The 26,853-nt window shown below is 37.7% G+C and overlaps 14 protein-coding genes across 14 annotated transcripts; 7 read left to right on the forward strand and 7 right to left on the reverse strand.

Annotated features, from left to right (window-relative positions):
* Positions 1-192: 192 nt before the first annotated feature.
* BRETT_002086 (uncharacterized protein) lies at positions 193-1,374 on the reverse strand (the record flags this gene model as incomplete). The annotated part of the gene is made up of 1 exon (XM_041280624.1): positions 193-1,374. The coding sequence occupies one exon, from the start codon at positions 1,372-1,374 to the stop codon at positions 193-195; it is 1,182 nt and encodes a 393-aa protein (XP_041138415.1).
* Positions 1,375-1,592: 218 nt separating this feature from the next.
* BRETT_002087 (uncharacterized protein) lies at positions 1,593-3,656 on the reverse strand (the record flags this gene model as incomplete). The annotated part of the gene is made up of 1 exon (XM_041280625.1): positions 1,593-3,656. The coding sequence occupies one exon, from the start codon at positions 3,654-3,656 to the stop codon at positions 1,593-1,595; it is 2,064 nt and encodes a 687-aa protein (XP_041138416.1).
* A 516-nt stretch (positions 3,657-4,172) lies between these two features.
* On the forward strand, positions 4,173-5,609 carry BRETT_002088 (uncharacterized protein; the record flags this gene model as incomplete). Its single annotated transcript, XM_041280626.1, has 2 exons — positions 4,173-4,237; positions 4,328-5,609. 2 exons carry the CDS (start codon positions 4,173-4,175, stop codon positions 5,607-5,609), a joined length of 1,347 nt encoding a protein of 448 aa, XP_041138417.1.
* Positions 5,610-5,697: 88 nt separating this feature from the next.
* On the reverse strand, positions 5,698-7,287 carry BRETT_002089 (uncharacterized protein; the record flags this gene model as incomplete). The annotated part of the gene is made up of 1 exon (XM_041280627.1): positions 5,698-7,287. One exon carries the CDS (start codon positions 7,285-7,287, stop codon positions 5,698-5,700), a length of 1,590 nt encoding a protein of 529 aa, XP_041138418.1.
* Positions 7,288-7,542: 255 nt separating this feature from the next.
* On the forward strand, positions 7,543-8,577 carry BRETT_002090 (uncharacterized protein; the record flags this gene model as incomplete). Its single annotated transcript, XM_041280628.1, has 1 exon — positions 7,543-8,577. The coding sequence occupies one exon, from the start codon at positions 7,543-7,545 to the stop codon at positions 8,575-8,577; it is 1,035 nt and encodes a 344-aa protein (XP_041138419.1).
* A 184-nt stretch (positions 8,578-8,761) lies between these two features.
* BRETT_002091 (uncharacterized protein) lies at positions 8,762-11,878 on the reverse strand (the record flags this gene model as incomplete). The annotated part of the gene is made up of 1 exon (XM_041280629.1): positions 8,762-11,878. The coding sequence occupies one exon, from the start codon at positions 11,876-11,878 to the stop codon at positions 8,762-8,764; it is 3,117 nt and encodes a 1,038-aa protein (XP_041138420.1).
* A 1,431-nt stretch (positions 11,879-13,309) lies between these two features.
* BRETT_002092 (uncharacterized protein) lies at positions 13,310-14,617 on the forward strand (the record flags this gene model as incomplete). Its single annotated transcript, XM_041280630.1, has 1 exon — positions 13,310-14,617. One exon carries the CDS (start codon positions 13,310-13,312, stop codon positions 14,615-14,617), a length of 1,308 nt encoding a protein of 435 aa, XP_041138421.1.
* A 536-nt stretch (positions 14,618-15,153) lies between these two features.
* BRETT_002093 (uncharacterized protein) lies at positions 15,154-16,224 on the forward strand (the record flags this gene model as incomplete). The annotated part of the gene is made up of 1 exon (XM_041280631.1): positions 15,154-16,224. The coding sequence occupies one exon, from the start codon at positions 15,154-15,156 to the stop codon at positions 16,222-16,224; it is 1,071 nt and encodes a 356-aa protein (XP_041138422.1).
* Positions 16,225-17,139: 915 nt separating this feature from the next.
* Positions 17,140-18,066, forward strand: BRETT_002094 (uncharacterized protein; the record flags this gene model as incomplete). Its single annotated transcript, XM_041280632.1, has 1 exon — positions 17,140-18,066. One exon carries the CDS (start codon positions 17,140-17,142, stop codon positions 18,064-18,066), a length of 927 nt encoding a protein of 308 aa, XP_041138423.1.
* A 354-nt stretch (positions 18,067-18,420) lies between these two features.
* On the forward strand, positions 18,421-19,719 carry BRETT_002095 (uncharacterized protein; the record flags this gene model as incomplete). Its single annotated transcript, XM_041280633.1, has 1 exon — positions 18,421-19,719. One exon carries the CDS (start codon positions 18,421-18,423, stop codon positions 19,717-19,719), a length of 1,299 nt encoding a protein of 432 aa, XP_041138424.1.
* Positions 19,720-19,740: 21 nt separating this feature from the next.
* Positions 19,741-20,694, reverse strand: BRETT_002096 (uncharacterized protein; the record flags this gene model as incomplete). The annotated part of the gene is made up of 1 exon (XM_041280634.1): positions 19,741-20,694. One exon carries the CDS (start codon positions 20,692-20,694, stop codon positions 19,741-19,743), a length of 954 nt encoding a protein of 317 aa, XP_041138425.1.
* Positions 20,695-21,742: 1,048 nt separating this feature from the next.
* IMP4 (snoRNA-binding rRNA-processing protein imp4) lies at positions 21,743-22,608 on the forward strand (the record flags this gene model as incomplete). Its single annotated transcript, XM_041280635.1, is given in 2 exon segments — positions 21,743-22,337; positions 22,352-22,608. The coding sequence occupies 2 exon segments, from the start codon at positions 21,743-21,745 to the stop codon at positions 22,606-22,608; spliced, it is 852 nt and encodes a 283-aa protein (XP_041138426.1).
* Positions 22,609-23,129: 521 nt separating this feature from the next.
* BRETT_002098 (uncharacterized protein) lies at positions 23,130-24,544 on the reverse strand (the record flags this gene model as incomplete). Its single annotated transcript, XM_041280636.1, has 2 exons — positions 23,130-24,110; positions 24,134-24,544. 2 exons carry the CDS (start codon positions 24,542-24,544, stop codon positions 23,130-23,132), a joined length of 1,392 nt encoding a protein of 463 aa, XP_041138427.1.
* A 1,381-nt stretch (positions 24,545-25,925) lies between these two features.
* Positions 25,926-26,294, reverse strand: HTB2_1 (Histone H2B; the record flags this gene model as incomplete). The annotated part of the gene is made up of 1 exon (XM_041280637.1): positions 25,926-26,294. One exon carries the CDS (start codon positions 26,292-26,294, stop codon positions 25,926-25,928), a length of 369 nt encoding a protein of 122 aa, XP_041138428.1.
* Positions 26,295-26,853: the final 559 nt, after the last annotated feature.

Consider the following 26,853-nt stretch of genomic DNA (forward strand, 5'->3'; position numbering starts at 1 on the left):
TAGTGCTTACAGATCAAGTCGGAAGTAATACTTTCCGAATATTTGCCTTGCCGTAGAAATAGACAGAGAGAGTTCATGTAGTTTCATATTCCGTTATATTTACAATTATATGTACATAACACAGATGATGGTCAGTCACATGACATCTATGAGTTCTATTTAGCCGCGCTTCACATCATGGTTTAAAGCACCTTATTTCTTAGAACGGCCTTTATGTTTTCGGTTCTCCATCCTCACTGTACTTGCTTCACCTTTTGGCGGACTCCGTTGGTGCCTCCTGGTCCTCGAAGCTATACTATCTTTAGTAGTTTTTTCGTCTTCTTCGTCTTCGTCTCTTTCTTCTTCACCGTCTTCTTCCGTCACTTTATTCTCCGTTTTGCTTCTATTACCCACAATACCCTTCCCACCATCATCCTTGCTTATTTTCTTACTTTCGGTAGAAGCATCGCTGATTTCTTCCAAATCTTGAACCTTTGAGCGCGATCTGCTTTTAAGCCGACGAACGATATCGTCTTCCTTCGGTAAATCTTTCCTCCTAGCATCGTTTACCTCACTCCTAGGAAGATCTTTCGGAGTTCTTGATCTACCTCTCCTCACCGGGGATGAGTTGATACTTGGTGTTCTAGAACTTTCGCGAAGACTCCGTCTTCTTGTTCGGCTACCTATATTATCGTCTGATTCTGTTTCTGATTCCGATCCCTTTCCATCGGAATTTTCCCTCTGATTATTTGGTGAACTCTCTCGCAACCTCCTCGACCTGCTTGGATTTCTCTTTACGTTTCTCTTTCCATCATTCACTTCTACAGTTCTGCTTCTTCCGCGGCTTATGCCTTCATCTGCCTTATTTGCATCATTATCTGCTGTATCAGTTATAGTAACCTTTCTCCGACTTCTGCTTCTACTCACCCTTTTCTTCTTCTTTTCCTGCTGTAAACTATCCGTTTTCCTTTTCTTTTTTCTTGGTTCTTCAAGAGCATCCTCCGGTTGCACCCTTTTTGCCAATCTTGATGAAATGCTCTCATCTGCATCTTCCTCAGATATTTCCTCGTCTGAATTATCTTTTATAGAAATTGCTTCCTTGGATTTGAACCTTGTCCTCTTTTCTGCTTTCATTTTACTCCGCTTCTTCTTAGTTGCTGGCTTTTGCTTTTCAACAAATACTTCATCTTCTTTTTCAAGTGCCTCAAGGCCACTCAAGTCGTAGTATTTGCTTAATTCATCGATCAGATCCTGTTTTTTTACATCCAATTCCGGAAAGCTTTTCTTCAATTCACCAACAATCGTGTCAAGCTCCTTGTTTCTATGTTTGCCTATTGGTTTATGATAGCATGTCCGTTTTAGTAAAAGCAGCTGTTGCTCTTTGCTCCATTTCATGTCCTTACTGATATTCAATCACTTTCAGCCTCTTGCAGAAAATGCGTTGGTTCAAGTAGATAAACGTGTATAACTTTCTTTTCATCAAATACCACCGGCTTCGAAAAAGATGCTAATTCTAGAATGCAATAAATTGTTGAATTCAAATCAAGAATAAATTTAAACAATTAGAAAAAAAAACCAAAAAAATATGTACATGCGAAAATAAAAGAATTGCCTCAATCAGCCGCTCTTTCTAGATATTCTGATATATTTTGGATCATCTCTGCCTTTTTTGGAGCCTTCTCAATTAAGTTCGGTTTCGAATTTATATAAACTCGTAACTGTTGAGCACTGAATTTTGTTAGTGATCCCAATTTCCACGCCTTAATCACAAGATCATCCGTAAGTAGCTTTGTCCGCTTGCTTGGCGGTAAATCCTTCTCATCATTCCGTGAAATTTTATGCAATTCCTCGTAGTTAGCAATACCATTAAGCATGGTTTTTAAACTTTTCACTAGACTCATTATTTCTGAATCATTACGAATATCGTCCCGCGTTTTTTCGATCCTTTGTTTCATGTCATCCATTGTGTCATATCTAATTTGTTTTCTCAAGTCTTCCTTGTCCGCATTACTGACTTCAGTAAGACTTTCCAAAGCTTCAGGCTCTTCCACTTCCCGCTGTAGTATGAAGTCTTCCAAAACTTTATAGTGCCATAATAATTGAGGATTGGCTGAAAGATCGAATCCATTCCTTTTCAATTTTGTAGTTAACCTCTCAAACAAATTCTGCTTGAGTACTTTGTACGGCTTTAAAACAGCAGTTATGTAATCTGGAAGAAGTCGAATCTGGTCTCTATATGGTATCTGGATCATCATCAGCCCCTCTGGAACACTCTTTTCCAATGTGCTATCAGTGGGTATCATATAATACATTGATGGATATGAAAGTTTTCTCGGCATTCCCCACACCAAGCACATCTTGTTTTTGTGAAGAAGTGCCTGGTATAAGGCTGAAAATGTCCTGTTAGAGTGCGTGAACGATCCATTATCATCTCCAACAACAAATATTGGCTTCCCTATAGTGTAACTTGAATTATAATATTGTAAATCTCTAAATCCTATGACACGTAGCAATGGTTTATGTTTCTCGTTAAATTGAAGAATTTCATTCCAGAAGGCCTTGTCAATATCTATGAACTGATCTTGCACAGGAAAAACCTTCTTGAATTCCACTTTATCCTTATCTAATATTTCGCCGGATGTTTCTGCGAGCTTATAGGTTTTTATATGAACGACTTTGTATATTCCTTGATCGTCATAGAAATGTTCAGGAAGTTTAACGGTAGACTCTGAAAAAATTCGATACCCTCTTATTGAAATCGTCATTGTATTACTCAGCACCAATGAGCATGCAAACACTGATCTTCGCAATTGTTGGGTCCTTTCGATCTTTTCTCTGATTTTCTCAAGTGATATCTGTTCTATTGATGGCTTATAGTGAGTTTTCTGTCCTTTAATTTGATCCAGATTACTGATTTCGCCCACTTCAAGGAGAATTTTATACTCCGCCAAATCAAACTGCTTGCCCGTATCCGTAGGAATCAAGAAAGGACTTATCCTTATCCTGGCCGTATCTAGATCATGAATTATGTTCTGCAACGTCGTTCTAGTGGATGTAGATCCATTGAATGGTTTATCGCAATCAGTAAAAAGAAATATCTTTCTGTAGGTGTATTCCTTGACAAACCGAGGAACATATACAAAATCATCATGGCACTGGTTAAAAATGTATGATAGTTGCTCTCCAGAGTTGATTAGGGGATCTGTGCTCAATAAATTAAACATTTCTTCAAAAGAGTTTGTTTTGTCATCAGTTGCAGAAACTTCCAATTTTGACTGTTCAATAATCGTGTTCATTTTTTCTAATTGATGTGCATTAATATCACTAAGACGAAATATAGGGTACACACCTCTTCTATCCATAAACAATTGCTTTCTCCACCTGAGTTCCTCTTCTTTTAATCCTGATAATTCATCCTCGTCTGGTCTATTTGAGCAATTGAATAAGTAACAACCTAATCCAGTGTTTGGAGCAAACTTGGCAAGTTCTTCAATTAATTCCAAAATATTACTAAAGATTACATGGAGATTTTCATACATTGTGGGTGTCAATTGAATGGCAAATATTATGCCCTGGTGTGCCTCATCATACTCATGTTCTTCATTGTCGTCTTCATCTGATTTACCATCGTGTTTCAGAAAGCCAACCCTCCCTAAATCATAAAATGACGAATTCATTTTCTTTGTGTAGAAAAGATCTAAGTATTAGGTACTATTTCACAGCAATGATAAACAAAAATGTGTATGAATTGTTTTAAGTGTGACCTCTGAAAGCGTCCAATTAGAGACGGTTAGTTACCACAGTAATAGATATATCCTTGGTCAGTATGGTCTATAGACGCGTCTGAAAACTCATCTCCGAGGCTCCGAATTTTAAGATTTAGTTGAAAGTTTTTTTCTTTCTTTTTCTTCTTGTGGAGGGAGAGACCCCCTCGGTACGAACTAAGCGAGCAAGAAGTTAAAAAAATTACTAGGTGAAATACTTCGGAAACAGAAAAATAAATCATTCCCGGTGTAAAAAAAGCAGTATCTTTTATCCAATCAGTATCAGGTAGAATGGTAACTCATTCTTCAAAGCGGTACTTTTGTTCTATTACAAGCTTCACAAAGATAAGCCATATTTAAATATCTATCTATTAAATCTGTTATTTATTTCCTTTTCATCTCTAAACACATTTTGAATATTTAACCATAATGAGTGCCACAAAAGTTATTCAGCTCCTTGAACATCCGGATGAATTTAAAGCAGCCGTCCAATTGTAAGTATTTGAATTTTTAATTAAATTATAAACAAGGTTTGTTTGCCAATTTGAACATTCACTAACATTTATTGTCAACTTCAACTACAGAAAATTCTTTAGGAAGCAAGCTGATGTTCATCCATCCAGTGACTCAGAGAAAGAGTGCCTCAAGATGTTGAAGATCACATCACGATCTTTTGCTGCGGTCATTATGGAACTTGATGCTGAACTCAGAAAGCCAATTATGATATTTTATTTGGTTTTGCGTGCATTAGATACCATTGAAGATGATATGACTGTGCCTAATGCTGTTAAACTACCAACATTGGAATCATTCCATAACAACCTCAAAAAAACCAAGTGGACCTTTAATGGAACTGATCCAAAGGAGAGAGACAGTATTACCCTTACAAGATTTGATAAGATTCTTGATGTTTATCATGAATTAAAGCCAGAATATCAAGACATCATCAAGGATACGACAGCTAAGATGGGAGCTGGAATGGCCAAATATGCTCGGGATGAGGACTTCAAGTTGAATGGAGTCAGAACAGTTAAAGATTATGACTTATATTGTCATTATGTTGCTGGTTTGGTTGGTGAAGGTTTGACTAAATTGATCACTGCTGCAAAATTCGGTTCACCTACACTTTTGGACAGAATGAATCTCTCCGAGTCTATGGGTTTATTCTTACAGAAGACCAATATAATAAGAGATTATAAGGAGGATTTAGATGATGGTAGAACGTTCTGGCCTAAGGAAGTTTGGGGTAAGTACGCTAAGAACTTGAGTGACTTTGAAAAGCCAGAGTTCATCCAGAAGGGTGTTTATTGTATTAGTGAGCTCGTTTTGAATGCATTGGGAGAAGCTAAGGATTCCCTCACCTATTTATCACTTATATACGATCATTCGACTTTCAATTTTACTGCAATTCCACAGGTTATGGCTATTGCAACACTAGCCGAAATATTTGAAAATCCATTGGTTCTCAAGCAGAATGTTAAGATTAGAAGGGGAACGACTGCGAAGTTGATTCTGGAATCTAGAACCTACAGCGGTGTTTTGGACATCTTCAGTCATTATTTGCGTATTATCCATCATAAATGTCCAGTTGCTGATCCAAACTATTTAGAGATATCTCTTAAGTGTGGTGAGATCGAGCAATACTTGGAGGAATTGAATCCTGATTCTTCACATTTGCCTAAAGGTGCTAAGCCAATGCAGACCCAGAGTTATCTAGATGCCCAGAAGAAGTTGGAAACAGATGTCCCATTACAGAAAGTTATAGAGAAGGAGACTAGTGCATGTAATGCTGCTGTTACTTTTGTTGGAATTACTTTTGTGTCCCTCCTATACTTTGCCTACTATTTCTACGTTCAGTCGGTTTGACATTTATCACCGGCAACCTTGTTATTTAAATGTTTATATTCTTTCATTTTTTTATTTGTTTCTCTGACTTCTTTATTTTTTCCTCTCTCTATTTTGTCATTATGTTTACGTATTTCTCGCTAGATATTAGAAGCAGCACATTTGTGTGATCTTGATACTTGTCGTATTTGCCAAATCCGTTCAATATAACGTGCTTAGCCTTGATCCTCTCCTCAAAAGATTCAAAATGCTTGCTAAGATATGTGTAGTCCACAATCATTGATGCTTTTAGCAAATTATCCCTTTCTTCAAGGAATCGTGCTGCTTTTGTGTCGTCTGTTAGACTTGCAACATCCTTTATCAAGTTAACTGATTGTTTAGGAAGGCTTCCATGATCTCTCAAGCACCTGACTGCGAATAAATATAAACCTTCGTGTTCTGTCCCGTGGCATTCCGCACGCATTAGATCATAGTAATTATTTTGAGAGATCACAATGTTGTGCTTTGCAAGAAGATCCGCCATTAACACGGTGGCAATCTTAGAACCATAATGTGAAGCAAGATTTGAGAGTATATCGATATCTTTGGAGCCAAGAAGTGGGATCATGTCATTTCTGTTGAGATAGTTCAAAATAAATAGTGCCGAGCCGAAATGTCCTTGACCATTATCTATAGACAACAATAGACTTCGTATCAACAACTTTTTGGTTGTTCTACTCTTTAACTTCGATAATGTATTCATGTATCCATCCAAGATTTCAAAATCGTCCATATGTGATAACTTCTGAAGCTCTGGTGGCAATCCGATTTCCTCTATTAATCTCCACTCTATGCCTTCAAAAGTTTTATCCATTATTTCCCAGCAGTTGGTACTTGAAATAAATAAAGGAATCCGCATCATGTAAAAAAGGCTTAATGTTGGGCTTTCGATCTTGGAAAGTGCATTCAAAGCAAACTCTAAGTCTTGATTACTGATCGCAATTTCGACCACCCTTTGCAAATATGATTGAGTAAGTTCCACTTGTTCCCATATGTTATAAATGTGTTTTGTAACTTTGTAGTTGTTGTTAAAAAGGGCTACATTCAAGCACGCTGCATAGTTTTTAAAGCTCATTAATTTATGCTTTTCTAATACCTCCAGAAGCTTCATTATCTGTTCCGTATCGTTACGAATAGATGCAGCCCGTAAAAGATCATATGCTCTTAGATTCTTCATCAATCGGTAAATGTTGACCCAAGCGGCCTGCTTATAGTAGTCGTACCGGGCCCAAAAAAGCTCTATTGCTTGTTCGTACTCATTTGAAACAAGAAACCGATGCATTCTGAAGTAAGCCAAATCAAGCCCCTTTCTTTTAAGAAAGCTGTCGTAATAATCTGCAAACTTGTAGCCATGATCCATGGCAAACAACTTATCCAATATTGATGTTATTGCGCGTGATGGAAAAACATTGGGATCCCTTTCCATCTGCTTCACCAAGTCAGAAGCATCCTCTAGCCTCTGTAATAATGCACTTTTACTATCTGCTATTTTACATGCTGCCTTGAAATAGTTTAAATTCTGATCTTCATGTTTAAATGATCTATTAGTATTGGCTGAAACAATATCTTTAAAGCGTTTATCCGCCAATGTTCCTGAAAATGTTTTGTTCAATTCTTTCGCTTTTGCTATCTTGCTGACCAAATTTATCGAAGCCTTCATTGTAAGTTTAAATCATACAAGCATTTCGTTAATATTCAACAGTATGGCTGTTTTACGATAAAACAAGCATGAAATTAAGTTCGCAAGAATTGTGGGGAAAGAGAGTACGGTTGGAAAAAAAAAGAATACCTATATATGTATGTTTTTTCCGGAGAAGATAATGTGTTCATTTATCCATCTGTAATATAACTATAACTTGTCTCCAGAAGCAGCGATAAATTTGGTAGAAAGCCTACTTGAAACGTATACCTTAGTATGGTTATTGCTTGCTTCAAGCGATGTCTGCATTCCACTAGTAAAGTGTTATCCCCAAACGGTTCACCATTTCAAGTTTTCAATAGGCATATTAAGTTACTCCAAAGGGAGAGAGCGGCAGCTCAGGAGGAAAGCAATTTGGTAGAATACTTACGGGATGAAATTGCAAGAAGAACGGTTGGAAGATTATCTTGCCTAACCACGCCATTTGACAACGTTTTAGATTATGGATCGAACGGAGGAAATTTCGAGAAGATAGTATGTAGCTCCAAATACGATGGGAAATTTCAAAGATATACCGAAGACAGGAAGTTGGTCAAGTCAAAACTAAGGAGAATTGTTATGGTAGATTCTTCTGAATCAATGATATCTAAATATAAAGATGATGTCTTCAATAAAGAACTAGATATACGAAGAGTTGTGGCAGATGAAGAAGCATTCAAAGATCCTGTTCTTCGAAGGGAAAATCAGTATGATCTTATCATCTCAAACCTCTCCATGCATTGGATAAATGATCTTCCAGGAACCTTTCGACATTTGAATAGTATACTCAAGCCAGATCGTTGTTTTATAGGGACTATATTTGGTGGTGATACATTGTTCGAACTTCGGGCTTCTTTACAATTGGCTGAAGTAGAGCGTTACGGTGGTCTTTCTGCAAGAATTTCTCCGTTTGTTCGATCTTCAGATGTGGAAGGATTGATGCAGAAGGCGGGTTTTCAAATGCTTACTTTGGATGTTCAGGACATTGTTGTTGAATATCCAAATGTTGTTGCTTTAATGAGAGACCTACAATTAATGGGAGAAAGTAATGCTATTACTAATACCCCGCCACCTCTAACGAAGGATATTTTAATTGCTGTTGAGCCTGTCTATAAGGCTCTGTATGGTGACCGAAAAACTGGACATCTACCTGCTACATTCAGATTTATCGATATTATTGGTTGGAAGCCAGGTAAGAATCTATCTCAACCAGTTGCTAGAGGAAGTGCTACTGTTGATTTGAAATCTGCCTTGAAAAATGATACAAATTGATTCAATAATTAGACCTTGCACGGATCTAAATGCATATATACTCGTAACCCAATATTTATCTTATGGTTCATGAATCAAATTGAAAAGTATTCTTCAATATGTTTCATAATTCATCATTCTATTTATTTATACATTATATAAACGCCTAAGTGTTAGTAAATATACTCAAATTTCTAACTAATCGTTATATCTTACTTCTGGAATCCATCTCGAATTCTATTTCCTGCAACGCTTCGTAAGCCCGTTCCCTTATCATTGGAGATGGATGATTTCTGTAAATCCATACTATTCTTTTCCTGCAGCCTTGGTATTTTAGCACATCTCTAATATATAGATTTGTAAATATTCTTATTGCAGTAAACATTCTGTGATAATTTGATGTTCCTAATGTTAAATTGTATGTTCGAACGAAAATGACCTTTAAGTTGTCTGTATTTGTAATACCAATGTTCAATTCTAAAATGTTGCAAACAAAATTAAGACAGGAAGATTGCATCTTCTGAAATCTAGACTTATTTCCCTTTGTCACTTTTTGCGATTTTAATAGCAAAGATATACAATTTAAAATAAGCATTTTTTGATTATCATAAAGCTGCTCCCAAAGTTCAAGAAAGCTGTAAGTTGCCGAATTTATCACAGTACTCACAGCCTGTGGAGAACCAGCTGAAAAGCAGTATCCTCTCCAAAATTCAGTCATCAGATCACTATCGTAAAATAAATTACTGTCAGAGCTCACCAAATGAAGCAGAGCACTAAAGTATTTTCTTGGATGATAGAGCAATGTTGATTGATCAAGGTTGTGTGCGTCTAATCTCCATCCTAGAAGTGACCTAAGAAGAGTGAAGGCCCTAAGCTTCACGTTATCCATAATTTCACCCGTCAAGCGCAAAAGTTTCATGACAATCAATTTCTTCATCTTTGGATATTCTGCATTCCAAAATAATGTTTGATTTTCTGAAATCAAATTTATGGCAGAGAGTCTCACAAAGTTTCCAACATCTCCTCTGTTAGTCACAGTGTAATCATCCATCTGGTTGATTAAGATTTCCTTCATTTTACTATCAATAGCTGGCTTCTCTCTGCTTAGATAGATGCTTATCGAATCCAATAAATAACTTCTCAACATTGCGTCCTTACTTGTATCAAGTAAAATTCTTATTATGGCATTCATTTCTGTTTTCAGTATAAAAGAATAACCAATTGCTTTAGCCGATGGTATGTTTCCGTATCTTATATAGGAAATCCATTTGTTTTTGTATGTTGTTGGTACTTGTGTTAAGTTTCTTGAAAGGAATATGAACTCAGAGGTAATTTCAGATTTATCAGCAATTCTGATTATGTTGAATACAGTATCAAAAGTATTGTCGTCTAAATTGAAATCGATCTGACCACACATGACTCCTAATAAATGTAAATATTCTTCTCCCTTGCTGTAATTATCATGATGGAAATCGAATTTCAAATTCTGGATAGCCAATCTGATATTCTGTGTTTCTAGTAGAGACGTGTCTTTGACCAATTCAATTAATTCAGCAATGCAATAAAGTAATCCAGGCTTTTCGTTGTCTCGATATCTCTTTATGAGACCACCTATTGACATATTAATTTTAGCATCACTTGCACCGGAAGCTCCAATAAGAGCTTTTAATGTATAGCAAGATAGCTTTCGAAGATTTGGATCATAATTTGTTACTCCTTTTTTAAACAAATAGTCAATAAATTCGGTGTAAAGAAAGCCATCCAATTTCGTATACAATTGCAAAGGAATTTTGTACGATTTCTTTGTGTGACCCAACACAGTATAGTCCAATGTTTCAATGAGCTTGATCTTATAAGTTGCAGCATCTGACCCATGAATTCCTAGCAAGTCAAATAATCGATCCCCATGTCGGCCAACAAGTTCTTGCATTGTGGCCGATGCTGCTCTTCGTATCATTAAATCGCCATCAAAGCAGCACACTAATATTAGATCCTTAAATAGTGCAAGCAAAATCTCCTCCGGAATCTCTGAATCATGATGTCGCCTAAATAAAGACCAGCAAGTAAAGCAAGATGCATCTCGAACGTTTGATCCAACAGTATGCATTAATCTGTGCTGTTCGGTGAATAGTGTTTTATGAACAATAGAAGCTATCTTATAGAGACAACTAGAAGAGCTAACCATCCCACAAACCTGGCCAAATGTCATCAACGTTCCATGATACAACGAAATATCAATAGACTCCATATCTATCATTAAATTATCTTGAAACACGTTACCATCTACCGGCGAGATGTCTAACTGATTTATGAGTGCCCTTATTACGTCAGCCCTGGACTGTGGATCAACGTGCAAACATATTTTTGAAATCTGTTTCGAAACTGTACATCTAATATTTGTATCTTGATGTGATACATAAGATAGCATAATTGTTATGGCATCCTCTATACGGGAAAAGTTGGCCATCCGAAGAAAGTAAAGTGAAAGTTTACCCAAAATCTTGATGAGAAGTTTTAAAACAGATGAAGACAGTTTTGATCCATCTTGAAGTTCATTAAAGGTCAAAGTAGATATCCGATTCAAATATGGAGAGAGATGGTTTAAGGTTGAAATTTTCAAAAGGAAATTTATTGTCGACAAAATCCCTATTCTGGTAAAAACGGATGTATCCTTCCATTTCAAACTATTGATATGCTCAGTAATAAAACGAGTTAGATAATATTGTGTATCCACTCTACTCAAAAATCTGGCCATTAAAACGGATGCAGCCTCTGTTTCCTTTCCAGAAGAGGATTCCAAAAATGTACAAGACATTATATAAACATTGTCTGGCAACTGATCTTCTATCTTCGATAACGGAAACGGCGTCAAAATGAGAACTGACAACCAAAGTAAAAGGAAATACCGTGACTTCCAGGAAGAGCATAAAGTGACCCTTTTAACAACATGCGGTAGCAATGAAATGTCACTGTTTAAAAAATTAGACGTTGTTTTTGACCCACGAACCTTTGCAAACTGGTAGAATGAATCAGAAATTTGCTCATCAAGCAATGAATTTTGACCGGAACGAAGACAATTCTTTATGTAGGAATCTGTTATTCTATTTATGAATGAACGCAGATGCGTATCCATTAATTGAGGGCATGGTTGAAATTGATCAATTGACTTTGTAAATATGGAATGTGAGTTATTTCTGTTAATCCTGATATCATCTCTGTTATTGCCTGGATTCTTTTCGCCAAGTATAAATTGAAGTGAAATATCAATATCCGAAAGAAGAGAATCTGCAATCTTTGAAATGTTTACCTCATCGGCACTCATGTTCAGATATTATTCATCACAAAGCTAAAATTACGACAATAGTTAAAGCAATACTGTTTGTGAAGGTTGTTGATTGTGCACATGGTCAATCTTTAATTCATAAAAAGGGTATTTTATATAGCGAAAAAAATAAAATAAAGAGATGAAATCTCGCTAAATTTCCCGTGATAGATAAAACTAGGGAGAGAAGAGAAGAATAAATAAATCGTTATTATTGCATCGCACGGTCTTCGTCATAAACCGTTAAATACTGTGCAATACCGTCAGTTTTCATACCTCGTTATGTATGTACTTCAAAGAGGGTTGTCATCATATAACTTTAATGCATGCATCCTCAAGCACTACCTCACACAATCCGAAGATCTTAGTCAGATTTTCCATGGATCAAGAAAACGTTATATTATTTGAAATCATTCACACGTCGAGGTTTGTTATTTACTCGGGGATTTCGACGATCAAGCGTAAATATGTAGTCACCCAAAGGAGGAACACCATTATTTAATAAATCATCTATCTTGTTTGCACCCTCTTCATTTCGAGCATGTAATCTCAATGTCACTTTGTTCATATATGATGACTGCCCATAATATCTTGTGAGCGGAATTCTAAAGTCTAAGAGCAGAATATTTCGATTCTGAGGCGGAGATTCCTGATGTAGCACCTGTATTTTGAAATAGTGGAAAATATCCCAAGCTTCATTCTCGTCTTTATTCCTGGTTTAAAGAAGAAGCTCAAAATTTGGCTTTTAGTCATGTTTACCTCCAAATTAATGTTAAAAATCTATTCATCGGTTTGAAAAGATACGCAAATCTTCAGATGAATTGGGCTGGGGAACGTTTTTATCATCAAACTAAAAAAAGAAGCATGTGCATTATCTGTATTGGCGAACCCTGCTGCTACTACACAAGCAAAAAAAAAATACAAATAAAAAAATAGTATCTTAACCTAAGTACAAACTTCGAGCAAATAATTTTCGTGTGTCTTGGGTAAATAATGAATTAAATTTAGAACACCGAGCAGGCTGAGTGTTTTTTAATGGAGATCCGATGTTGTCAAACCTTTATTGCCTAAGCCTCCTTTATGTCTGATAAATTTTTTCCTGCAACGAGGAACGAAAAAAAAAAGCATTCTCAAAAGCCGGACAATGTTTTCATGAATCCAATTTTTTTGCCAAGAAGTTTACAAAGCACATGAAACAATACACTTGTTGGTTGTGGATTTTACAATGTTTACAAAAGCTCAGAAGCACGGCCCATGCATGTACTGCAAGTAATGCTGATGAAATAATACCCACCTGTATAAATACTAAACCGTTTAACTTTTTTTTCTTAGATCTCAAGTTAGCGCGTCGCGTCCCTTCCTCTATTTCTGTTGGTGTTTTTATATTTTTCCCCTGTTTACACTACCTATCACCGACCAGATTTCGAAATCATGATCGCATCATCCTTAATTTCCGCCGCCACTGGTGCATCCTTGCTCTTTTTTGCAAGCAGTGCAAGTGCCAGCTCAGAAGCCGCTTTTGTCCAATTCGAAAATCTTGGATACAGTGGAGAGTATTTCCCAGTTGGAAAAGTTGAAGCTTTGAGCGATGGAAACTGTTCATGTGAACAAGCCATGGATTCTCCAATTTATATTAATGGCACAAACAGTCCTTTCAATGAGGAGTTGTCTGTTCACATTAGAGGACCAATAAACTTGCAGAAATTTGCCTTTTACACGGCCGAAAGTTACAGCTTCGGCTCAACTGATGGTTCGTGGACCCGAGGTGCTTATTACGATGTCTCCAATGGTACTGCAGATAATGTTACCTTCCTCGGTAATGTTGGTGTCGAAAACACGTGCCTAGCCAGAGCACTAAACTACGTGACATCAAACGGTACATCTCTTGCATCGGAATCTACCGTTCTCGAAAACGTGACTATTGGTTCCGCAGAGGAGTTTGCCATCTTTTCCGGCACCAAGTGCAAGGATGAGTCATCCTTGGAGGGTGACTGCCTTGTTTACCGTGAAGGAATCGATGCTTACCATGGATTTTACGGTACAGTCAAGGCATTCCTCTTTCAATTCTCTGCCCCTTCCGATACCAGCGAGGAGGGTCTAACCAACAAGACTGGTAACTATGATATGCCTGCCATTTGGTTGTTGAATGCACAAATTCCAAGGACGTCTCAGTACCCATTGAACGGTAGTTGCTCGGCATGGAACACTGGTGCTGGTGAGTTCGATATCTTTGAGGTGATGAATTACACACAGAGAAATAACTTCTACACGACCATCCATGACTATCAAGGAACCGACAGTGTCGAGGTTGGATTACAAATGTTCGCTTATCTAGACAGAACACCTGATTCTGTCATGAAAGGTGGTGTTATCTTTGGATCAGATGGCAAGGCTACTGTCTTCCTATCCAACAGCACCACTTTTGGAAACACCATCTCTTCCTCTGACCTCAGCTCATGGTTATCCGAGTTAGATAATGTGGACGGTGGTGAGTACACCCAGACATTGTCCTCTATCACTTTGGACATGAATACCGCAACTACCACAAGTGGTTCTAGCAGCTCCGCAAGCACAAGTGGTTCTGACAGCTCCACAAGCGGAAGTGGTTCTAGCAGCTCCACCAGTAGTAGCTCGACAAATGCAGCTTCCAGACCAATGTTCTCTATAGAATCACCTGTTGGCTTGCTTTCATTGGCTGTGCCTTTAATTGCTGGTACAGTATTCCTATATGAAGCGTAATGTGGGAAGGACTGAGTACGTTTTTTTTGTTGTTGTTTTTTCTTCAAGCACTCCCTCTCTTTTAAATTGTATTAGTTTAGTTTACAGGCGCACTGAAATTTTTGCTTGAATTCGCATTTCAGGTCACCCACTCTCTTTATGTATTTAACCTCCTGTGCATTCAGCATTGTTTCATATCGATAAAATTATAAGCTGTTCGTCACTTAATATTGTGTAGTTTGGATGTCTTGCATTGGCTGGCTGACCTATGCATTCAAATTCGCCGTTCATGGCAGATACACATCTCCTAATGGTTTGCATCCGTACACGTAAGTAGAGAATTCTGCTTACTTCCTTATCGTCCTCTCGATTTTTTTTTTTTTTTTTCCTCTCCTCACACATTTCATCCCAACCTGTTGTTTTTCCCCTCGTCCCCGTTGGAAAATGTTGAAATTGTGTTCTTTCTCATATATCTCACTATTGACATTTCTGCCTATTTGCCTTTACTCTTGCGAATACAGACATATAATTTTGTTATCCAAGCATCACACAATATTATGTCTAATCAGTGGACAGTCGATCCAGCTACAAGGCGAAAATTGCTTTCCCTGCAAAAGCAGGGAGCCAATAAGAAGTGTTTTGACTGTGGTTCGCCAAATCCACAGTGGGCATCACCGAAATTTGGAATTTTCATCTGCTTGGAGTGTGCTGGTGTGCATAGAGGGCTCGGTGTGCATATCTCATTTGTCAGATCAATCACTATGGATCAGTTCAAGCCTGAGGAGCTCAAGCGCATGGAATTGGGTGGAAACGAAAAATGTAAAGAGTACTTCGAAGCACACAAGTTGGATTGCTCACTTCCAGCCAAGCTCAAATACGATAATTTTGTTGCCGAGGATTATAAAAAGAAGTTGACTGCTTTGGTGGATGGTACGGATTTTGTCGAACCAGATCATTCTGGTGAAACACTTCCATCTGCAAATGCAGGCCTACCAAACTCAAGTGCCAACGTTTCTTCAACCCATTTGCCAACGAAGCAACAAAATGAGGCTTATTTTGCCACTCTTGGTAATGCCAATCAGCAGCGGCCAGATAACTTGCCACCATCACAGGGTGGCCGTTATCAAGGGTTTGGATCTGGTGGACCCAGTGTAAATGCCACTTCACAGCAAAACAGAGGTGGATCGTTGGCTGGATTCACTCTAGATGCTTTCCAAAAAGACCCACTCGGGACGTTTACCAAAGGCTGGGGTCTTTTTTCTTCAACTGTGGCCAAATCAGTGAAAGAGGTGAATGATACAGTTATTCAACCAGGGATGAAGCAGCTGGCAGAGAAAGATTACACAACACAAGCCAAACGGGCTATGGAGCAGTTTGGACAGAAAGTTCAAGAGGCAGGTACCAACTTACAGCAGCAATGGGATACTACTAATGTCAATAATGGCAACTCATCGAAGTACTCCAGATTGCTTGATGACTTGGGGCAACCCCGCACAGAAAGTGCTAATATTGAGCCTGCTTTTGGCCTTAGAAAGCCTGCTACGAAAACGAAGTTGCCTGGTATGGGTACGACACCAAAGAAGAAAACCGACAGTTGGGATTCTGAAGATAAATGGGATGCCTTTTAGAGATGGCTGCTATGCAAAATAACTTTTTTAATTTCAAACGTCTGCTAGCTGAGAATTTATTCATCCACTTGGTTCGTTTTGAAACTTCTTCTCTTTATGAGTATACAGCATTGGCCATAAACTTGTTTTTTCATATGATCCATAATTAATATTACTTGCTTTTTATAGCTGGTCTGTAGTTGCTGGAATGTGGTCCATTAAGTAATGTGCGATGCATACGAATAAGGTTGTGAACTTCTTACTTATTTTGGTGTGCCTGCCCTTACAATTATAACATTCTACTATTTGTATTATCCCATACGTAGATTGCCGAGTTTTCGAACTTCCAGGACTGGTTGCTTAAACTGGTTTAAATCTGTCGGAATTTTTTTCTAAATTCGATAAAAAAAATTGCTTCCCCTGTCAACCAACTGAGAACGCGGCGTATCCGTTACTATTGTACTTCAAAAATATACGTAGGCCATATAAATTATGATGTGATCACTTAATAAGATCTTTAGAGCAATCTTAATATAAAGTGCCTACTCTCAATATAATATTATTTGAGTGTAAATTAATAGGAATTGTTTTGCTATGTCAGTGAAAAGTGTCCAGATCCATGAAAAATTATGCGCTAAGAAACTCAAGTTCAGCGAGAAAATCCGAAGTCTCGTCAAATGAAGAAACAAACGGCCAAGTTTCATTGTTTTTTTTGCTTATCAGTAATTACGTACCCCAATAACAGTGTAGGGGAGCAGATAACAAGATAGTTTAATTCTGCCAATAACACATTTTGCATTATATATATATATATATATGTTGAAGCGTATCTGAATATTCCTAAATAATTTCCACTTTTAATTTGCTACTTGTCTCATTCACCAAGGCCAAACCTTATTAAAACCTTGGATAATCTAGTTCATAACTACTGGTAACATGTCTGAAACTACAGAAACCACAGAATCGGAATCAGCGATTCAGAAAGTGCCCTCCCATATAGTCCCTGCTACTTCTTATGGATATAAGATGGAAAAGCAGGGAGCACAGAATATTGCCTTGGTGAATGGTACACCTTATCCCGTTCCAAAGTTTGATGATCCATACAAAAAGAGAGAGTGGATGTTGGAGCATATGGCAGGGGCATTTAGAGTTTTTGGTAGAAGAGGATTTGGAGAGGGTTCTGCTGGACATATATCTATTAGGGATCCGGTGGATCCAAACACATTCTGGATTAACCCTCTTGGTGTTCACTTCTCATTATTGACTGCCTCTGATATGATACATATGGATATGGATGGCCATATGCTCAGAGATGGAAATACAACGGGTTCAGTTAATGCAGCGGGCTTTTCGATTCATTCAGCATTTCTGAAAGCACGTCCAGATGTTAATGCTGCATGCCACACACATTCGGTCTTTGGTAAAGCATACTCCGCATTCGGTAAACCCCTTGATATGCTTAACCAAGATGGATGTCTTTTTTATAAAAATCAGGCTGTGTACACAGGCTTCGGAGGAGTCGCAATAGAGAAGGAAGAAGGTCGCAGAATTGCAAAAGCTGCCGGTAAGGCCAATGCGATCATATTGCAGAATCATGGTTTGCTGACTGCCGGAACAACTGTCGATGAGGCGGCATATCTTTATACGTTAATGGAGAGGACTTGTCAATGTCAGTTGCTTGCAGATGCTGCTGAAAGTGATGGAAGAAAAAAAGTCATCATTCCAGACGAGACAGCTGAATACACAAAGTTTATGGATTATGACCCTGAATCAATGTATCTTGAATTTCAAGTGGATCTGGGTTATGAGATTGCAAAAGATAACAGCTTCATGAGTTTCACTAATGCAAAAAATGCTAAGTAATGGGAAATATTCTGCGGTAATCCAAATAATTTTCAAGTCTCTTTTCCTATTTATTTATTTATCAACCTTGTTCATTATATGTCTGCATTGTAAATTATGTATGTTGGCTGAGTAATGGCTGTATTGTGGTGGCGAAGTAATCTCTGGTTTAAATATGCGTCTATTTGAAGACTAATTATTCTTTGCCAATTTTTTTTTTTTTTTTTACTTAAAATTCCAAATGCTGCGTACCCCTTGATCTTATTCTTCCATGTATAAAATAATAAGGTGAAGAAGAGATCTTTCCACGCACGTAACCCTTTCTAAAAAGAATAGTGCAATCATTTACATGCTTATCTTCTCTAGGTAGTGATTATGTCTGGCCATTTTTCGGATGATATCGATATGGTCGATGTGAATGACGAGAATGATCTCAGTCAGATCACTAATATTACACTTCGTCAAAGATATGGACAAGAGCTCATAAATGAACAGTCGCACACCGATTTTGACGAGTCATACTATTCTAAAGAACAAAATGGCGTGCACATTGCTAATGGAGCTTCAATGGAGGAGATGGATGCTGGAATATTCCTAGTTATAGATACGAATTTCATTTTATCGCATTTGTATCTTCTGAATGAACTACAATCATTTCATGGCAAATACAATAACATATATAGAATTATCATTCCCCGTCAAGTTATACAAGAATTGGATGGTCTCAAAAGCTCAGCAAAGGTTCAAGAAGGGATAGAGATTGGTCAATTGTCGAGATCGGCTATAGACTGGTGTTATAAATTTATGCATAACACAGATCCGATCGTTAAAGGACAGAAGATTTACGAATGTATTAATAAAAATGCGATGAAAGATGATTCAATTTTAGACTGTTGTCTTTACTTGCAAAGAAAACACCCTCAATGTCTTGTGGTTTTAATGTCCAATGATAAAAATCTTTGTGTAAAAGCTTTGACAAATGACATTCTTACTATTTCCTATAGGCGAGGGATGACAGCCGAGATCATTGCTTCCCGAGTAACCCAGGAATATGGGCTTTCGGTGTCTTATAATGATGGTAAAATTCATAATAATCCGCTTAACTTTGATCCTAATATGAAGGAATCTAGCACGTCACAAAACAATTCCGAATATGTGCAACGAGATGATTATCATGAGGCTGATGACAGTATGTCCCTTGATGAAGAAACTGAAATAAATGCCGCCCACAATTCATTAAAAAGTAATTATCGTGGTAAATGTTTAGAGGATGTTTGTCAAGACATTTTTAACCAGGTTCAAGTGCTAGTCTTTGAGGCGATTGATTTTGCAGTGAAAAAAGCATTTGGTAAAGATGCCGATATGGCTGGGTATGATGAGTCGAAGCTTCATACCTTAAAAGATGCAGCATACTTAATTAAGGATTTAAGTTTGTCGACATTCGCCGATTATTTCCCAACAAGAGCCACTTTCAGTCCATTAAATATTCTCAACGAGTCTACTAATGTTAAGCGGCTATCCTCTTTACCAAATACCCAAGAAAGTCTAAAGGAGTTCAAAGAATTTTGGACTGGATTTTTGCTTCCAATATACAAGAAGAGGGATCCGAAACTACAATCAGATTTAAACAGCATAATCAACGTTTGGAACACTTGGGAACAGAATCTTAATTGAAATGTATAATAGAATAGTGTGTTAACTTTCATTCCTTTTCTTACGCCCCAAAAGATACCTAAATCGTTTATATTTGGCCGGATTAATAATCGAGTCATCACCACGTCTTTTAAGTTCTGTCTCTTCTTGGTGACGGTTAAATTTTGTACTTTGATCGTGTTTACTTTTTTCTGTTCTTCGTGACATTTGTGGCGCTATTGTGTTCCATTGTTCGTTGAATTTGGGGATAAATAAGGATGATAACTTCACAGACGGCTGAATGTTTCGATATTCCTTCTTCGCTTCGCTTCTTAAGGATCCGGGTGTACTTTCCAATGATGATCGCAAACTACTACCGGAGAGAAAAAGAGATTGTACGGCTTCATGGTTATATATTTGCTGATCCGTAAGATTTCCTGTATTGGATCCCAATCCTGATGTTAAAGAGGTATTTTGTATATGATTAACTAGAAGTCGAATGATTATTCGATTTTTGTTCCTAATCTCCGCGTCATCCTTTGAAAGAATTGCCGACTGTAGGTAGCTAAAGTTTATAAATCGTTTCAGCAATTGCTTCATTATGAGAATTTGTGATTCTATTTGATCAACAATTACCATCGGAAATGTTAGTTTAAAATCGCCATGCTGTATTGTTAGCATTTCCTTATTTTCAGATAGCTGAAACATTACCAACGTATCAGATGTCTCGTCAGAACCGATTTTCCCTTCTAAAGCAGTTAACTGTGTTAAAATCTGATTAACGGTATCATTGTCGGTGTTCAAGATACTGTTCTGTCGAAATATTTCACTGAATTCATCCCTCTGCTCGACTGTGCATATATATAACTCTTGATTGGAACTAATTAGAAGTGCTTCAAGTAGAGGTCCACCGGATACGGAAATCCCACCTATAAAGGAAATATCAGCTTCCGGAGTCCATTTCACCTCCTGAAATCTATTTGGGACTTTCCACTTGGGATCAAACTGCTTACTCATACGAATGTTAATCTATAGACCGATGAAAAAGTATACATATAGCTAGAAAGGTGCATGGAGTTACATAAGAAGTAATTTGGCCAACTTTGACAATCAACCTTACACCACTAAATAAATGTTTGCCAAATTGCGCATCAATCTGTTGTTCTGCGTCCACATTTTTGTCGTATTTATATAACCATTCTTTGATGTCTTGTTTAAGCGATAACATTTTATCCCCTAAATTAAGCACATAATAGACTGTATGTGTTGCTCTGATGCTTTCTTTATTTATAAGTGCAATTTTAAGCATAATCTTAGATTTTATTTTTTTTTTTCGGTATAATTTTTAGAATTTGCCTATTTAATTACGGGAATAATACACAAGATCTTGGAACAAGATAAAAACAGTACACAAATAGTTTACCAAAGAATAATAATAAGATCCATAGAAGTTGTATGATAAAGGAAAAGTACTAATGCCAAGTATAATAAACTTCACTTATGTTAGGAACTTTTGTGGGAAGATCATAGAATACATATTTGCTTTGATGTATTGATATAGACTATTATTCAAACAAGCTTGCTTGTAATTTAATAACTCCATGATCAGAATAAAAATAAACAGCGTTATGCTTTGGGGCATGCATTATACTTTAAAGCACGCATTATGCTATTGCAATCAGCAAAGCTGATGATATTTGTATATCGAACATGCTCTTAGCACACAGAGATGCCGTCTGAATTGCAAGAGATGTTCAATAAAAATATTTTAAAAATAAAAGCTTATAATTCAACAGTACTTCTATATAAAATAGTAATTTGTACACTGCTATCTTGACCTGGGGTCTATTTTTAAATGAACCTAAAAGGATTTTGTACAATGCCCAAAAAAGGATCGAAGGAGATGAAGAAAAAATTGCACAGCCATCTGTTTAAAATTTTCAGCGGATAAATTTTTTTATCAAATGGAGTAAAATACCAAGTTTATGGAAGAATGAATCGTTTGACTTTAGACATTTTGATGGACAAATAATATCGTACAATCCATAAACAACATACACACACGATGCTAAGAAGACAGGCTAGAGAAAGAAAAGAGTATTTATACAGAAAAGCTCAGCAACTCAAGGAAGAAGCGAAGATAGAGAAAAGACATCAGCTTGCGCAGGCTTTAGCTACTGGTAAAAATCTTTCAAAAGATATAGCTGATGATCAGCAGCTTCAAAAAGACTTTTTGTATGATGAAACAATTCAAAAAGAAAACGAGGAAGTGGATGATGAATATGCAAGACTTAGTGGATTTGTCGAACCAAAGGTAGTGATTACTACTTCTAGAAGTCCGTCAGCAAGATTGTCACAATTCACGAAGGAGATGAGATTGATGATACCGAACTCAATCAGAATAAATCGAGGTAATTACATAATGCCAGCATTAGTTGAGTCATGCAAGAGATCAGGCATAACAGACATAGTGGTAATACACGAGCATAGAGGTGTGCCTTCGACCTTAACCGTGAGCCATCTTCCTTATGGTCCTACGGCTGTGTTCACTCTACATAACGTTGTTCTTAGACATGATATTTACAATGTTGGAAACATTAGTGAGGCATATCCACATCTTATATTCGAGAACTTCACAACAAAACTAGGACAGAGAATCAGTACAATTTTGAAGAACATATTCCACCGGGAGTGAAAAAGGAATCTCCTAGAGTGATATCTTTCGTGAATAAAAATGATTTTGTTAGCGTGCGGCAGCATCTCTATGTTAGGACGAAAGATGACGTAGAGTTAAGAGAGGTCGGCCCAAGGCTTGAGATGAGACCATTTTCGATAAAGCTTGGCACGTTGGATGATGAAGATGCTGATGTGGAATGGATGCTAAGAAGATTCGTTAGAACAGCAAGTAGAAAGAATTACTTGAGCGAGTAATTTATGGATTGGTTCGACTGCATAGCTAAACATAGTCTATTTACATACTCAGGATTCATGTAATAGAATTTGATATAAATGTCCTGCACGCACGCAGGTGTGGAAACAACAACAAAAGCAACGTGGAAATTAGGCTAGCCTTATAGGATAGACATAAGAAATGAAACAGTGCGGGAAAAAAAAAAAAACGTAACGTAACGTAGAGCAGGATGACCTTGCAGAAACCAGACACACGCACACACACGCAAACAATGTGGCGATGAATGAAAAGAAGAGAGGAGAAGAGAAGAGAAAAGAAAACAACAACAAAAAGAAACAATGAGCCGTAGCTAACCTATAACCCTCTTCAATCAAATACCAAGAGTCCAACACCTTAAAGACAACGCATGGAAGGTAATAAAAAGAGGGGAAAAAAAGCTTTGATTCAAAAAAAGAGCTTTTAAACAAACAATAAAAAATAATAACATACTATCCATCCAAAACTATCTAGACCCCAATAATGTCACCGGACAGAGTTGAACCTAATTGGATGAATCATTCGTACTCTTAGTAGAGAGGGGTGTAAGATCATTAGAACATATTATTTCGCCTCTGTGGCCACTCCTGGAGCTCAAGTTGGAAGATATTGATGGAGAACGACCTGCTACAAGTCCACGTCTTCCGTTACCAAAGCAGCGATTGCTTCTCGAAAAGCCAGAATTCTTTCTAGACAATCCTATCAAGGTTCGGGTAGCTTCCGTTGGAGGAGCATTTATTGTCAACAAGTCGACATCATCTGCGTCGGATGGCTGTTCTTTTTGATTATGCGAGTTTCTTGCGTGGGCAAAAGTTGAAGAAAAAAAATTAATACCGGAGTCTCGTCTTGTCTTCGGGAAGACAGGAGACCTTGGACCCCTTGCAAATGTTGGTGATCGAGGGGAGTTCATTCCAGAGCATGAAGACACGACAGAACTACTTCTACCCATCCTATGACCCGAAAATGAAAGCGATATTGATGGTCTCCGGATAGGGAAAGTAGACTCCTGATCTTCCTGGTTGATCATATCAGCATACGAGAAGAAAGAGCTCGTGGACTTGTTTTCTCTCAGCAATGGTGAAGGAGGGAAAACTGACCTTTGCTGTTCTGGTCTTCTTTGGACTCTCGAGGAATTTGTGCCGCTATTTTTGTGAATTGACTCAGCCCGGCCAAATGAAGACAAAGTCGGCTGCGGTGCAGTGATGGACTGGTTTAGTGATGGTCTCAGTAATGGTTTATTATCCGAGCGCAGCTGCTGTGTTAAATTAGACTGAGTTTGTCTTCGGCTTGGGATTCTCGAGCGAGACGCATTTCCATTTGCAAATGCTGCCTCAAGGTTTGCAGTGGAGGATCTTCTGGACGGAACACTAAACTCGAACTCCTCCAAATTGATGTCCTTGTCAGGTTCACATCCAGTTATCAGTCCTGTTGCAGCATCCAATGCGGGAGGAACGTAGTTCTCAGATGTAAAATGTCTTGGAGAGAACTAGGAACTGGTTGAGCGTCCACCATTGGATCCTGGACGAATCTCTCAAAAATGAGAGAGTCTCGACTCCTTAAATTTATAGAGCCGGAACCATTGGAATCTTCTGATGACATAGAGGATTGATCAACATTGGCACAACTACCAAAACTGGCTTTCCTTTTGGAATCAGCTGCTTTCCCTTGACCTGAGGATACTGAACAGTTCTCATCATAGTTATTGCTACTTTCCTCTGTCTGCGACAGACTTAAGCCTTTCAAATGTGAAGCCATGTTCTCCAGGTTACTTTCTGAATTAGGGGGAGACACGGGTGAAATGAGGCCGGTATCTGTATTGTCTTTGCTCTGATCCTTATTGAATTTGGTGAATTGGAAACGATTCAAACTTGATCCTCTTTCCGTGAGCGAATGACTCTTATCAGAAGGGGGTGAAATCATCGCCTAAAAAAACTTTGACTTGGATCTTAAGGATGTGACAAATGCTGCTCGTAGTTGGGTTGAGTAACGTAACGTGATAAAAATCCGTCCTATGATTTATAATGTTTTCTCTTCACACAAGTGGCCTGAATGTTGTGGGAAGGAAAAACTGACGAAGAGACAAAATCCTAATCAACTGCGGGCTTTAGTTGACTATGTTTTAAGACTTTGCTTGAAAGTATCCTCTTTCACAACTGGTTGACTCTATGGTTAAATTGTTATTGCGGAGAAAAAAAATTAAATATCTGTATTAGGTTGGAAACTGCGGCTCAAGAAGTTGATAAAAAAAAAAAATTGAAACTACGATTGAGAGAAAACTGGAACGGAGTAATTCGAGGATTTAAGATTCCAGGGGGATCCCAGTTAATAGTTGAAAGGCCTTACATGAGAAAAAAAAATACAACACTAAGGAAGAAAAAAAATCAATTTTAATTATAAGGGAAGGAATAATTGATTTACTAAAGAAATGAGGGGTTTTGTTTGTAGAGACATGTAGGAGTTAATAGAGTGGAATCATAATTAAATAGTTACGAGGTCAGTAATTAATTATTAAAAATAAGACTGGGACGAAAAAAACAATGGTCTTTGACTAAAGCGGAGGCTGAACACTGTGGCATACAAATTTGGACTGAAACGCCTATAAACGGCAAGTGAAATCTGAATGGAAAAGAAGCTTCGGCGAAAGACAGTAAAAAAAATTGATAAAGCGGGAAGAATAATGCCGGAGTATAATGAAAAAAAATTGAGAGGTGGAAAAAAAAGGAAACTCAGAGTGTATGAGATAGCAAAATAATGTGCTATATCACTTTGTGCGTACCGCTAAGATCTGGAACGCCTTTGAGCAGATGCAGCCTTTGGAACATATGACTCGCATTAAAACCAAAAGATCTACATACATTTTTGAATTCACTTTTTTTTTAGGGGGAAACAAACAGCTGACCGAACGGAATAATCATTCGATCTGTCAAAGGTTCAGCGGTTACGTAATGAATGCATGTGCTCGTTCAATTAGTTGCCACATCCATACACCATAGCAAGGAAACTCACAATACTGCTTTGCTTACAGTTACGATCGGGAAGCCAAAAGGGACGCGGAAATTCACGGATTACGTACAATGCCTAATCTGCCAGATACGATTAAGTCCACTGCTGCTGACTTAAAGATAACAAAAAAAGCAATCAACAACTAAGAAACATGATCCGGAAATTTACTATTCAAACTTACACACAAATTAATCGTTTAACTTCAACATACCATTTTGATATATTCCTAATATACAAACTTACTTAAAAGAAAATGTGAAAAAGTACAATACATAACCCATACTCCTTGAGCACGCGCTTAAGCGGAAGTGGAGGAAGTGTACTTAGTAACAGCTCTGGTACCTTCAGAAACGGCATGCTTAGCCAATTCACCTGGCAAGATCAATCTGACAGCAGTCTGGATCTCTCTGGCGGAAATGGTGGACTTCTTGTTGTAAGCAGCCAACTTGGAAGCCTCAGAGGCAATTCTCTCGAAAATATCGTTAACGAAAGAGTTCATGATAGACATGGCTCTTCTAGAGATACCAGTGTCCGGGTGAGTTTGCTTCAACACCTTGTAGATGTATGAAGACCAACTCTCCTTTCTTGGCTTCGATCTCTTTCTTGGCTCGATGGTAGTCTTCTTGGCTGGTGCCTTGGAAGCTGGCTTCTTTTCTGCTCTGGCCATTTTGTTATATTATATTTGATGAATGTAGTTAATAAAGTTGGGTAATCAACAGAAAGGAAGAAAAGGGGGAAAAAAGTAAGCGTAAGATAAAAAGGCACACCTTTAAAGGAAAAGTGCTCCCTTAAGGCCCACCTGAATACTGGGAGTTCTCTTAATATATATGCGGAATAGATTTGGGACCTTAATTGAACAAAAAAGGTTGGAAGCCATAGCAAAATGCAGAACGCGGTTTGTTCAGCTCTGTTGAGTGAGGTTCAAAAAAAAAACACGTTGAAATAAACAAACAATACGATAATCATGGGTAGGTAGGTAATGATTTGAGCGAGAAAAAAAAACGCGGTACCGAAACAATTGTGGGAAAATGCAGATTCAGGCAAACTCGTGAATTCTACATGCTACATACTTTTACCGCGAAAAAAATAAATTTTAGGAAAGTGCCACTTCAATGCAAGTTTCGCGGTATCCCAAGCCGGACTCAAATTTAACACCTGATGTGTAAATCTGAGAACAGTAAAATCTGGCTCCCAACTGTGTAAAGTAGGGAACGGTTTTCATTATA

The sequence above is a fragment of the Brettanomyces bruxellensis genome, chromosome 9, assembly GCF_011074885.1.
Source record: "Brettanomyces bruxellensis chromosome 9, complete sequence".
In the NCBI taxonomy this organism is placed as follows: Eukaryota; Fungi; Ascomycota; class Pichiomycetes; order Pichiales; family Pichiaceae; genus Brettanomyces; species Brettanomyces bruxellensis.